At 37.5% G+C, this 14,180-nt stretch overlaps 1 protein-coding gene across 5 annotated transcripts in view; it reads left to right on the top strand.

Moving 5' to 3' along the window:
• SHTN1 (shootin 1) overlaps window positions 1-14,180 on the top strand; it is a 120,023-nt gene that overhangs the window by 96,483 nt on the left and 9,360 nt on the right. For 3 of the 5 annotated variants that reach the window (XM_004050150.5, XM_019034721.4, XM_063710535.1), the window contains exons 15-16: window positions 1,848-1,968; window positions 6,324-6,516. The exons of the other annotated variants lie outside the window; for them this stretch is intronic. In XM_004050150.5, the coding sequence (XP_004050198.3) occupies window positions 1,848-1,968; window positions 6,324-6,516 (314 nt within the window). The remainder of the gene's footprint in view (window positions 1-1,847; window positions 1,969-6,323; window positions 6,517-14,180) is intronic. 5 annotated transcript variants of the gene reach the window in all.

Below are 14,180 nucleotides of genomic sequence, written 5' to 3'. Positions count from 1 at the left end.
CTATTGAAACAATGTAGTAGTTTTACAACTTATTTTAGTAGTGATGACCATGTGTTTTTCAAATATCTGTTTACAAATGATAGAGATGGTAAGTTTTTAAAATTGTAAATACAAATGATATGGGAATAGTAGTTGTAGTACTTTTTTCAAATGTAAAGTGGCTATGGTTCTATTTTCTGTATCTTGTCAGTATCGGTCATACCTCATGGTGTGACTCTTCTACACATAGAAGCATATCAGCAATGTTAAAGAAACAAACCAGATTTTAATGATAAAATAAGCCATTATAGTGTTACATGTGATGTGATAGTCCTTTTAATGTATTTACACAATAAATGAAAAACAAAAAGAGATACTTCTAAGGAAAAAATTATATGCCTGATTAAAATATGAGCCTTATTTAAGTCTTTTGCAAACCAGTTGATTAGGCAGCTGACAGCAAAATAATATAATCTCCTAATCTTGTTAGTCAGTTTCCTCCCTGACAACAGGTTACTTTTCTGTAACTTTAAGCAGTTAGGGAAAAACTTCCCTAAACAAAATAACATAACCTCTTAATAGAGGTTAATTATGAGATTTGTAACCATCTGATTTTACAAGCACCTTTTTTTTGTTTTATATGCTAAAGAAGAAACAAGGGTTACCATTTTTAGCCAGTAGAATTATTAGAATCCTTCAGGTAGTTGGCAGGCAGGGAGGGAGCAGGATTAAGGCAAGTCCTTAGTGAGTTCAAACATTACAAAGGCTGGCAAGATTATTAGCCTTGGTGGACAAAGGCTGTCTTTTGACTCTGGCATGAAGTCTGGCAAGTTATACCAGACTTGAGGTTCTTATTTCCTCTGATCAAAAGATTATGGTTCTGCTGCCTTCCCCTCCCTCCGCTGCCTCCCAAGTATGTGGCACAGTTGAGAAGGACCGTTTCTAAGAAATAATGGGCATCTCTTATGAAAGACTTGTTGATGTATTAAATCCTTATGTATCACTGAGAAATACATCACCCAGTATTCTGTACAAACACTTAACTAGTAATGGAGATGGAAAACCATAGCTCTCACTCTGTAACATACTTCGCAGAGGAACCAGAGCAGGGAAACATGGATCTTCCTCTGTCTTCTTGAAAGCCAGTATCAGTTTCAGCAGGAGTACAGATTTATAGCATCTCTTGTTTCCTTCAGTGTCTTCTGGGCCCTGAATAGTACATTAACTGTCTCCTGTGTTAGGAATGTGGAGTTAAGATGCCGACCCTTGCTTGCCTCTCTGTATGATTATAACTTTCCTTTCATACTGAAGTCAAGATGTGCTCAGTGCAGCCCTTCTTTGGGTCGGCCCCTGGAGAGCATTATGTGCCTCCTTTGACAGCTACGACGCCATGGACATCAGGTGTGCAGCCAGGGTCACCCTCTGAAGGATCAGTCACACATTTTTCAGTGCCGCTGTGATTTCAGTTTAGTAGCTTGTGGCTGCCATATAAAGATTTCCTTCTAAGGTGAGTTTAATATATCAATTCTCTTCTCCACCCAGTCAACACACATCACGTCTTAATCGTCGCTATGCAGGTACCTTCCCACTGATGAATTTCATATAGTCACCTCTTCCAGAAGTGTTCTTGTACTGTTCTTCTGAAACAAAAGCTAGCATTTACACCATCAATAGCATCTTCTTAAATGATCCAACACTCTGTCTTGTTGAAAATGTGCACATTTAAAAAATATTAATATATAGCAAATTCATTTTGTTTCATAATTCCATTCAAATTCTGGTAATGTTTTCATGGTTTGATTTTTATATTCTTTTGTATATTGTATTAAGACATTAACCTTTTTGTTTTTGTTTTGTTTTCACTTTAGGGGACACTTAACAAATCCACTAGTTCAAGAAGCTTAAAATCCCTTGACCCTGAAAACAGTGAAACTGAGTTAGAAAGGATTTTGCGTCGCAGAAAGGTGACAGCAGAAGCAGATAGCAGTAGTAAGCCGGTTTGAATTCTCCACAGTCCTTCTCTTCATCTCTGAAACATCTTCTTCTAAGTCTCTTTTTACATGAAACAATCTTTTAAAAATTATTATTAAAATATTTGTTTTTAATGTGAGTGAGAAGTATGGGATGGGTAAAGATATTTATGGATATCTCATAAGAACTCTTAGATATTTTTATTTATTGGTGTGTTTACTTATTTGTAGGTAACCAGGCATTTATAGATCTGATTTGTTTAATGCAAGATGCCCTTGTGTAAAGACATTCAGGAAGAGTTTCGGCAACAATATAGCATCAAGTACAGGCTCTGGAGCCAGACCACCCAAGTTTGAGTCCTAGTTCTCTTGTATACCAGCTGGTTGCCCTTAAGCAAATTACTGAACCTCTTTGTGCCTCAGTTTCTTCATCTATATAATGAGAATAATAAAAGCACTGCTTCATAGGATAATTCTAAAGATTAAGTCAATAAGTGAAAAATGCTTAGCAATGTGCATGGCACAAAATGAGCACACATTTAGTAGTTGCAGTAGAAATTACACATCAGTTACAAATGCAGGAAAATCATCTTTACTCTTTGTATCCATTAACTTACTGTGCCTGCCTGTGAACTGAGTGACTGGGAAATTCCAGCTCTGTCACTGACTATAACGTACCATCTGAGCGAGTCTGGAGCTCACAGTTTGCATTTGTGTGACATTAGGTCTGTATTAGGCCTCAAAATGTATCCCAGAACTGTGCGTGTCTTCAGTGGTTTCATCAGCTCGGTCATGGGAATTAACGGAAACCTTTATGAGGTTTCCCCTTGTGACCAGGTAGGAAGCCGACTTCAAAAAACCACCTTAAAGTAAAATTAATCAGCAACCGCAGCTAATGGGCTGAAGCTTCTAGTTGAGTTCAGTCAGCTTCAAGTAGTCTATCATAATAGTTTAAATCTGGAAAATGCTGAGTCACATTGACCAAATTTAAGTAGCAAGAATATTAAAGATGGGTTTTTGATCATCAAGTTCTAATGTACAGAGAGAGATTTACTCAGACAATTGAGTAAGTTGATTCCTTGAACCCAAAGTGGCTTAATACCAACCAAACTTTTATTATAAGAAGATGAAAATTGTCTTCTTTAAAAAAAAAATCAGCCATTCAGTTTTTAGGTTGGTTTGGAAGTTCTGTTATTAAAATCTTACAAAGATTCTCCCCTCCTACTGTGCCCCCCAAAACAACTACCTCAGGAAAATTAAGGGGGTACCACAACATTTTTTTCTTAGGATGGCTTTGCGAGCATTATGCAGCCTCCCTGTAACATATAATCGTTATTCATTTTGTGACTTAATCAGTGCTTGAGTCATCCTTTTCATCGTTTCAGCCTTAAAGTGCTCATGTAAACACTGCTATTTTTAAGGACTTTGTTGATGTGCCATTTTAGTGCTCTGTCGTTCACATTTTGTGTTTTGCCACTGGCTGTTTCGTTTCTCCAGAAACATTGTTACTTCACTCACAAATTTGGTCAAAATGTGCAATACTCACATTTCAGAGTTAGTTTGCAATGGAAGAAGTGAGCAAAGGTTTTTATTTTAGTTAATATAGAAATTTGAATAATTCAGAGTACAGAAAGGAACACATTTCGTGAACATGGTGGGAATTTTTCACTTAATGTATTATATTCCACCAATATACAAATATTTGTATTATTTTAGGGCAGTTAGAATAGAAAATACATTTTCAGTAGAATCGTTAATAAATGAATAGAAAAATGAGAACTCATTGGTGAGGTAGAGTGCAAACACACACTAAGGGAGTGACTTGTAATTGAGCAGAAATTTCCTTTGAGTTTCCTAATAGCCAAAGCAAAAGAAAAAAAAAGAAAGGAAGGAAACAAACTTACAAACTCTTACCATCTAAAAAAGAAATCATACCATTTTTTAGGTGGTACAAACATTTTTCTGTTCTCAAACTAGAGGTGGCTTTTACCATGTGAATATTTTTATAAAGGCTGTGGAATGATAAAGTGAAAATTCCACGGGGGAAAGTAAGGAAGAAAGTAAAGCCACAGAGCTGCGTGGTGGGAGTCAGGTGACAGAGGTGAGGAGTTGGATAGGTTGGTGTCTCAGGTACTTGAATCTCTGGGGTGGTTTTCTTCTGCCCAGAAAGGCTTTTGGGAAAGTAAATGTGAGGTCACAAGTAGAGAAAGGAAACATCAGAAGAGAGACAGCCTGAGAGTTTGCAGAGCTAAGATCTCAGGTTAATGGTTATCTCCCCCAGGGACAAAGGATGTTGTACCCTTTTCCTTAGGATTTTTCTTAGGCATCTAACTAATGTTCCCTTGTTTTACTAGCCTTGTGGCCTACCAAACTGACATTTCAAAGAGCAGCAAGTGCCTCTTGGAGAACACTGGGTGGCTTAAACAGGATGCAATAATAATACTCTTAAACGGTGTACATTTTTTATAATGTCTTTTTGTATATAAGAAAAATATAAGAGCTGTAGCTTAGCTCACTAATTGCCTTCCTTTTTGCAGAAAATGTGTTGGTGTATTCAGAAGCAGATCTTTCTTACAAGGACAGATTGTTTAAAGCTAACTAGTGTTGCAGTCAACGCTTATCCAAGGGCAGAATAGAGCTGATCAGAAGCAAATCTTGAATTCAACTTCGTATTTATATTTTCAGGAACTCTAAAATTAATTGATGTTTGTGTTCTGCCCTTCTGTCTTAACTGCCACAGCTCCATGCAACATGAGGCTTGACATAGCTGGGAGGAAAAGGCCTTTTTTTTTTTTTTCTCTGAGATGAAGTCTCTCTTGTCGCCCAGGCTGGAGTGCAGTGGCGTGATCTTGGCTCACTGCAACCTCTGTCTCCTGAGTTCAAGCGATTCTCTTGCCTCAGCCTCTCATGTAGCTAGGATTACAGGCGCCCACCATCAAACCTGACTGATTTCTAGTAGAGACAGGGTTTCACCATGTTGGCCAGGTTGGTCTCTAACTCCTGACCTCAGGCGATCCGCCTGCCTCGGCCTCTCAAAGTGCTGGGATTACAGGCATGAGCCACCACGTACAGCCGGAAAAGGCCTTTTAGATCAAAATATCCAATAATGTCCAAACGTGTCTGCCTAGAGAGTATAGGTGAATTAAATGGGGAAGATAGAAACTAATGCTTTGTGAACTGGGGCTTCCACTAGAACAGAGAGGTCCTGTGTAACCTGCATAGAGCAAGGCTCAGAGAGGTGTCCAACAGAATGGGTTCACAATTTTTTAGTCTCTCTTAGGTAGGTTTTTCAAATTAGACCTTCATTTTTAGAGTTGATATGTTACGCTATTATACTGAGTATATCAGGCACATTAAATCCAAATGGAAGAATAGCATTCCAGAGCTTAATACCAATGGTCAGGTATTAGCTAGCATTTTGGATTATACCCACTAGTGCTTTCCATTTTAAGATGATCTGACATTTGTTAGGGATAGACACCCAAGAGACACCCAAGTTTTGTGCTCTTCTTACTGGCACATTTCAAGGTTATCCTCTCACTTTATTTCTAGAAATAGTCATTTAATTTGCATATTTGTGACTTATCTTTGTTTTAAAAGCATTCCTTCTGAAGTTTCAAGAAGCACTTACTAGAATCATGCTTTGAGAAAAACTGACTAGGATAGAATCTTTCCACCTAAAATTAGGGACTGGCTTCAATGGCCAGAATTTTTAGATTGATATGCCAATAATTCCAGTAACAAGTTTTATTATAGTTTTTAAATCCTGTCCTAAAGAGCAGAAAAGTCCAGAAGGTAAATAGCCAAACTCTTTCCCACTTAATTTTTATGATTTTGTGTCTGTGTTTTAAGAGGAAACAAATCCACTTACTTCTCATTCACATTAAAATGAAAATGTTCATAAAAACTGTTTAATGCTCAAGAAGCCTTCCTGAGCCTTTTAGAAAGAGCCTTTTGACATGGTTCCATTTGCTGTTTAAAATGCAGAACTGAGTTTTGGGAAGAATTAACTCTTGAGAGGCGAAATGGTTCGAGTAGGGCTGTCAGAAAGCCATACTCTATGAGAGGAAAAGACTTTCCACAATTCCAGTATTACGAAGGACCCTGGTCAGTGAGGGAATTGTGGCCTGGGATTTTGTGGTTTCTTAAAGGTCTGTACACAATTTCTCAGCGTGGTCCTGGTAGATTGAAATGTAGTAGTACCACGAAAGCAGAGCAGATTTCCAACAAGAACATTTTCCAGCATGCTCTTGAAATTTTAACAGACTTGGCCTTTTCACTTCTTGAGGGATTTTCAGCTAATCTGTTTTTCAGTACCATATTAATAAGCATCATGCAGAATTATTAAACTTGAGGTATGTGTTTGGTTTTAAGGTCCAACTGGGATATTAGCCACCTCAGAGTCCAAATCCATGCCAGTGTTGGGTTCTGTATCCAGTGTAACAAAAACAGCCTTGAACAAGAAAACTCTGGAGGCAGAATTCAACAGCCCGTCCCCCCCAACACCTGAGCCAGGTGAAGGGCCCCGTAAATTGGAAGGATGCACAAGTTCCAAGGTTACGTTTCAGTAAGTAACGATGCTCTTTACTAAGTGGTGTATAGAAGAATCTGTAATGACTAACTTGTGTGTTTCTTTGATTTGTTTCCTTTAGAGAGATTTTGATTGGCTCGCCGGTAAATTCTCTTCTTCTTTTCATTTGATGGGCCAGCTTTTTCATTCTAGGCTCCTAGCTAAGAGATCTCATTCAGATCCAAAGCAAGTACCATGTACAAAGAGAATTACTTCCCCTAAACTGGTTTGGTAATCAGGTTCTTCTACACAAATAATTGATCTGGATGATACAGACTCTGCATCAGGAGACACTTAATCAGTCTTTCAAGATTAAATACATAGATCATCCCTCTTAATGGTTCATGAGCAGCCCAAGAAGATACTAGATCTTTCAGAGGCTACTTAGAAGGGCACGTTTTTACAACCTTCTTTTCTAGTCTTCAGTTAAAGATGTGCCTAATATTGCTCTATCCTGAAAATGAAAACATACTATGTAAAGAATTATCTGTATAGACTTGCTTCAGAGTGGCACTTTGATTGTCAAAGAGTTAATCCTGCTATTGAATGTGTTTCAGACAGATCTAGTGGAGGATCAATTTGTTTTATAACAATGGCAGCTCTTTTTTGAAATTAGTCTACAGTTTTGCTTTAGTTCTCTTGCCAGGATGTCAGCTAGTTTGTCACTTAAAGAAAAGGAAGAGGTGAGACAAATCAGATCAGCCGAATATTGTAATCATGGTTAATTAAACCTCTGATTTCCTGTCCTATCAAGAGAGAAAGAACCCCTTTTTTGTAACTCTAGCTGTCTTAGCTTAAAAGGTGAAACCTGGACAAATGAAGTTGAAATTCAATTTGGATCTATTTTTGCCAACTGGTATTTCTTCCTCTCTTGCATTCTCTCATTGCTACTATTAACTTTTTTTTTTCTCTTCTGGAATGAATGGCCTTCTTTGCTGATTTACAGTTTTATCTAATTTCACTGTGTTTAAAAGCACATTTTCTCCTGTAGTCATGTGTTTCCTTTCTTTTGACTGGAGTCATTTGAACAGTTCTAACAGAAAGATGATCTATATTCATTCTCCATCTTTCCTATTAAATTTGTTTAACACCTAATTTGACATCAACAATCTGGCTACATTTGAACCAATATCCAGACACAAAAGCAATTTGGCTGAGACAAGTTAGTTTCTGATAAATGCTTCAGTGTGTGTGTATAGATTTTTTTCCTTTACCATTTTACACAGATAATCTGAATCAGAAAATACTGCAACTCCTTCCTCCTTTTGTCTGCCTTTTGTTCTCCAAAAGTAAGTGGAAATTACATTTCCAAGAAAGGAAATGAAATAATTGCAGGCCCAAGGTCTGCAAAATGTGTGTTGAATTGACAGTGAAAAGGATCCATGTGTTGACAGACACAGTTGTTAGATGCCATAAAGGCGGATGTGAAGCTCAATTTATTTCTCATCTTGCTTGTTCAATGACTGCTTAAGAGACACATTCCAGTTTAATTTATCTACTTAAAGCTCTAATACAAATACTGTGGACTGCTGTATTAACTTCTAAACTTTGAAACCTAATGCTCGATTATTCGGTTCTTGACATTCTTTAGCTAAATAAAATAACTGATGCCGTGTATTTTCATATTGACAGTAATTTATCAAATAAGAGCACCTTTCTGGAAAAATCTGTTTCTTCAGTATAATTAGACTATCCATATTGAATCTGAGAATTCTGTGTGTGTATAGGGTAGTTATTTACCCAGACTGGCACACTTCATTCATTTATGTTTAAACCTTTTAATGACTAAAAGAAGTTTAACTTAATGTAGTTACATGTAAGCTTTAACAGTTTGTATCATTTGTCAGAATCCCCTGAAACTGGCCTAGCTTCCAGGAATGAGAAGGGTTATTTTCAGTGTTGTGTCTGGCTGGCTTTGACTTATTAATAAGTACTCTATTATACTAACCACATTCTCTTACTGTATAGACTTGGCCTGTCAAAGCACTTTGAAGTCGGGTCAGCAATTAATAAGTAAAATATTTCCTTTGCTTTTAAAAACTGTCTTTGCATTCTAGTAGTCACACTTCTATTTTGTCTGTGGCAACACCACCATTAGTGTTTCACGTGAGTGGCGCTATTGGCTCTTGACCTGAGTCAAGGTCAAGGGAGGATGCCAATGACAGTCGGCTCTAAATACAGACATTACTGTCCCAACATATGTATGCATGCACTCTCTCTCTCTCTCATACATACACACACACACACACACACACACCAGCCCCAGCCACTCTAACTTCCCTTCCCCCTCCACTTTGGCCTTTTTGTCCCAGTACCACTTCACCCTAGGCCCTTCGCTGCCTAGTATGGTCTTCTCTAAGAGCTGCATGGCTTACTCCCTTGCCTCCATGGATGTGTTGCTCAAATGTTATCTTCTCTATGAGGCCTACCCTGGCCACTCTATTCAAAATTGTAACTCCTCTTCCCTTAAGCTCTGATTCCCCCTTATCCTACGTCATTTCTCCCTAGAGCAGTTATCACCTTCTAACTTACTATATACTTTATTATATTTATTGTTTTATTTTTTCTCTCCCCCGCTGGAATGTAAGCTCCATGAGGGTAAGAATTTTTTCCTGTTTTGTCTACTGGTGTGTCGTACACACATGGAACAATTCCTGCCTTATGGTAGGCTTTCAATAAATTCTTTTTGAATAAATGAATGAATGAGCACATTTTCAGTATGATCTGCGTAAGATCTTCACTTAACCAGAAAATTAAATAACATCACACTATACCTAGAAAGTTTTTTTTCTTTTAATAAATTCCTAAAATCAACATATGTATAGATTCCATATAATTGAGTAACTCCTCTCTGGTAAATTATAAAGTCAAAGATATACTGATTTATTTCCTAGGGACTTATAAGAAAGCAAGAAACACTTTTAATGCTTAATTATAAGGATTAATTAAAATTAACATTCCTGTCACCAACATATGCAAAGCAAGGGTGTTTTTTTTTTTGTTTTTTTTTTGTTTTTTTTTTTTTAAGAAAAAAGAAAAAGAAAGGAAAAGATAATCAGGGCTTGGGAAAGCCTAATTTATTCTGTTTCTATTTTAATAATAGCTTCAAAATGTGTCCTGTTAATTATGTCTAATAAGTATATACCATCTAATCCTAGTATCTTAAATCTCACAGTGAATGTGAACGTTATGAATTCCGATTGGTTATAATTTAGATCAGAATTATGCTCATCATGTCCCTTTATGCTATAAGAGGTAAAGGGCTGACCAGGCACATTAAGTGCAAACCTCTTTTTTGCTTTCATGCTCTTCTGTTGATTAAGATTAAATCTGATAATGTTAAAATATAGTAAGATATTTTATTCACTGATTCAGGCCAATCAATGGGTGGGAATCAAAGAGAGAAAATTCTAAATTATAGAATTTTTTTTTTTTTTAGTTGTAGTCTTGCTGTCGCCCAGGCTGGAGTACAATGGCACGATCTTAGCTCACTGCAACCTCCGCCACCCAAGTTCAAGCGATTCTCTTGCCTCAGCCTCCCGAGTAGCTGTGATTACAGGTGTCTGCCACCATGCCCAGCTAATTTTTGTAGTTTTAGTAGAGACGGGGTTTCACTATGTTGGTCAGGCTGGTCTTGAACTCCTGACCTCAGGTGATCCACCCACCTCAGCCTCCCAAAGTGCTGGGATTACAGGGATGAGCCACCACGCTCAGCCTAAATTATAGACTTTTTAAAAGAAACTCTTTTACTTTGAGACAGCTATAATACCTGGCAATAGAATAATTAAGTATTGCCCAGGGTCAGAAAAACAAGAATGATTTGTATTTTAATCAATAAAAGCCTGTAGTCGGGAGGGGGAGTAACAAGGAAACAATGTGATTTATTTTCTAAGCCAGTGCCTGTCCACATATGCACAGGGTGGCAAGCAGCACCCAGTTATTTCCAAGACTTGAACTCTAAAGTCAGACAGAGTAGGGTTCAGATCCTGGGTCTGCCGTTTAGATATTTGTGACCCTGGGAAAGTTATGTAATCTGTAACTGAACTTCCTGGTGTGTACATTGATGGTAGTAATGCCTGCCCTGTAGGACTGTCATGTAAATTAGATCATATAGGAAAAGCATTTTAATAAATTCCTTTCCTATCTTATCTTACAATTATATTGCTGGGATAATGGATCATCAAGGACCAAAGCTAAGATACTAGACCCCTGGGTTTTTGACTGGGCCAGATGACTTGGACAAGTTGTTTAACCTCTCTGTGTTTTGTTTTCTTTTTGTTATGTTTCTTCTAATCCAAAATTGAGGCAAGTAGATTACGTACTGTACAGAGTCCCTTTCAGCTTTAGAATCCCAGTAATTCCTAGCAAATGTGTTCACTTGGTAAAGCTGTTCACGGTTAGGAAAAGGAGTAAGAGGCACATATTTCCTATTTCCTAGCTACGTGTCTCTCAGTGTAGTTTTTATAGAAAAACACAAACCCAGAAATGTAAAATAATTAATTTTTAAAATACATCCTCAGGACTTAGAAGTCCAAATCAAAATAACTGTTATCTTTTAGAGTAGTACTCTTAGGGGCCAACATACCCATTGCAGCCCTTCACTATTGCCCCAAATGCATTTAGACCTTTTTAGGTTAGAAGTACCTGATCACAGGCCAGGCATGGTGGCTTACGCCTATAATCCCAGCAATCCCAGCACTTTGGGAGGCTGAGGCAGGCAGATCACTTGAGGTCAGGAGTTCAAGACCAGCCGGGCCAACATGGCAAAACCCTATCTGTACTAAAAATACAAAAATTAGTTGGGTGTGGTGGCACATGCCTGTAATCCTAGCTACTTAGGAGGCTGAGGCAGGAGAATTGCTTGAACCCAGGAGGTGGAGGTTGCAGTGAGCCCAGATTGTGCCACTGCACTCCAGCCTGGGCCACAGAGCGAGACTCTTAACTCAAAAAAAAAAAAAAAAAAAAAAAAAGTACCTGATCACAGAGAAAATAAATTGGGCAGTCTTTCCCACCTGTTTATTTCGGGGTGGAGAAAATGGGTGAGAAGATGAGACGACTGCTTCGGAGCCGCTCTGCTGGTCCTCTAAGAGAATAGTGTCAGTAATTCATTTTGATCAAAAGATGACGTGACCCATTTTAATCACCACTATATTCAACGTATGTTTCCAAATGACTTTAGCTTTTGAAAGTGGATTCAATCTTTGGACATAGCTATCAGTTCGCCACCACTGCAGATGTATGTTTTTTTTTTAATATGACATAGACACTTGATATGCCTGCCAATCACATTTACCAAAGAGTGTCGTGCAGTACAGTCAAGCCGAAGCTGGTTGGGGCCTAGCCTTCCTTCTTTCACCCCAGCTAGGTTGACTAGTCCCACATTTACACGTTCTGGGATGTTGAGTAATGAGTAACTAGGAAATTAATGTTTCTGAAACATAAGTCGAGCAATAAATAAGAAAACCCAGTATACATCAGTGTGGGTGAAATTGCCTTCCATTTTAATCCTGTGTGAGATACCTGAAACATGTTAACTCTATTATCAACAGAATGCATAAATCTGATGTTCTTGGTTGATATAGGTATAATAAAGGAAAAAAGCATTTTGGGGGGAAATGCCAAGAAACTTCCATTCTGTGTGTGTGTTTTAATACTTCTATTACTCTTTATCAGTATATGTTCACAATAAAATAATATCCATCTAAGAGGAAATGTGCTGAAATTATAGTAGGCAGGATGTATATGTTAGCTATAGATGGAGGCTATCGGTAATGGAACCAGCTTCCAGTTTGGGGATTGAGGGTTTTGGAATTTGCTTCTGTGTTGTTGTTACTATATTTCACTAATATTAAGCAAGGTGCTTTTGTTTATTATTTTAATTCTCCCAAACCTATAGATTGGACATTATCCCCATTTTACAGACGAGAAAACTGAGGCTCAGTGAGGTAAACAACTTGCCCAAAATTATACTTCTAACTGACATTTAGGTCAAATTGCACTTGAACGTTTTCAACTTTATTTCCAACGCCAATGCTTTTTGAACTATGGTGTACTGCGTTTAGTGTCTTAAGAGCTTAAGGAAGGAGAAAGAAAAGAATGACCATAAGATTCCTTCTATAGGAGGTAATGATTCTGCAGTTAAGTTGCTTCATTGACCCTAAGATACTCACATCCTGTTCCTTAGGCCCTGCGTACTCATAGGTAGTTTCATGTCTTCCTTTTCTCATTCTGTAAGGCTAACCTAAGCAATTTAAAGATCTCTTGTCGAGGGAGGAAAGTGTTACCCAGTAAAACAGAGTTCTGAAAAGGGAGCCTATCTGAATTAGCAAAAAGTCTTAAAGAATAATTGGAAAGAAATTATTTCAATTTTTTTCATGCCAAATGTCCAATAAAGGGCCGTGCTTCAAAATAAATTTTAGAAATTAGCCTGTCAGAATACCAGCCTTAAGCTACTTTAGTCGTCAGCATAAGTTCTATTTGCACATTTTTTATTTTATTGAACATTTTAACCATGCTGAGAAATAGTTTTTTCCCAGAAGTCAAATACCTTGAAAATTTCTGACCGTAATCATTGGATTAGAAAGATGCTTTTACTAAATGATAATATGATAATATAAAGGTGAATCACTCTCTGTGAATCTAGTTGAAAAACGTACATTCTAAAGCACCAAATACATTTTATTATTGTATCCACTTTATTCTATACATTTTTAAGAGAGCTTCATGTTTGGTCAATTACTGGTTAACACCTTTGAGTTGGTGTTTATCCATTGGTCATTATGTTTTAGGACATTTTTATTATAAAGAGAGGCAGGACACGTGGGCCTTCAGTATGGAGAAAGAGGTAAGCAGATATTAAAATGTGTCTGCATCACAGTCAGGCAGAGGCTTAAGAGTTTCATGTTTTCTTGCCCTCTTGCTTTTCTCCCCTGAAACCATCTTATCTGAAAGTGGCGCTGCTTGTCTGAATTGAGCTTTTTCATCCATATTCACACTTTTTCAATTAATTACTTTCAGGAAGGTGAATATCCTCCTAACAGTTGCAATTAGACAAGGTAGTCAGCCTCAAAGATGATTTTTCATTTTATCTAGTTACTTCTATAAAACCTTACTTCAAAAGGGAGAAGCCCTTCGAAAGGGAACTCCTGTTCCATTTCAACAGTGTGGTTTGCAGTGCTTTCATAGCTGTGTCGTCTTGGTCATTCTCAAAGATCCTTTTAAGCCACAATTAATTGCCAGAGATTCTTCAAGTTAACATTTTTCTAATTTATCATGCTTCTCTTCACCCCAGGGTCCCCTCAAAACTGTAAGCTTTATCAAGCTCTTTTCAATTTCCTTTTTAACTGCCAGACAGGCAGGCAGTTTGCTTTTTCGTTTGGGGGAGTCAAAAGAGGTTACATGCTGCCCTAGAAGAATTTAAAAAACAAAAACCCATGTGGCAATTATAAGACTTCAATTTCAATAGAAAATGTTCATTTCCAGTGAAACCATTTTTATTTTAATTTGCATTTAATTTCTATGTCTGTGGTATCTCTAAATACATGTGACTTTTGGCCCCACACAGATTTATTTTTGTAAGAGTTCATCTTGTTTGGGCCATTAATGAAACCAAAGGGTAGTTGACAAAAGATAAATTTTAGATGTCTCTTGGTTGGTGTGAC

This window comes from Gorilla gorilla, chromosome 8 (genome assembly GCF_029281585.2).
Source record: "Gorilla gorilla gorilla isolate KB3781 chromosome 8, NHGRI_mGorGor1-v2.1_pri, whole genome shotgun sequence".
NCBI classification, from domain to species: domain Eukaryota; kingdom Metazoa; phylum Chordata; class Mammalia; order Primates; family Hominidae; genus Gorilla; species Gorilla gorilla.
This window is presented reverse-complemented; position numbering and strand designations above follow the sequence as displayed.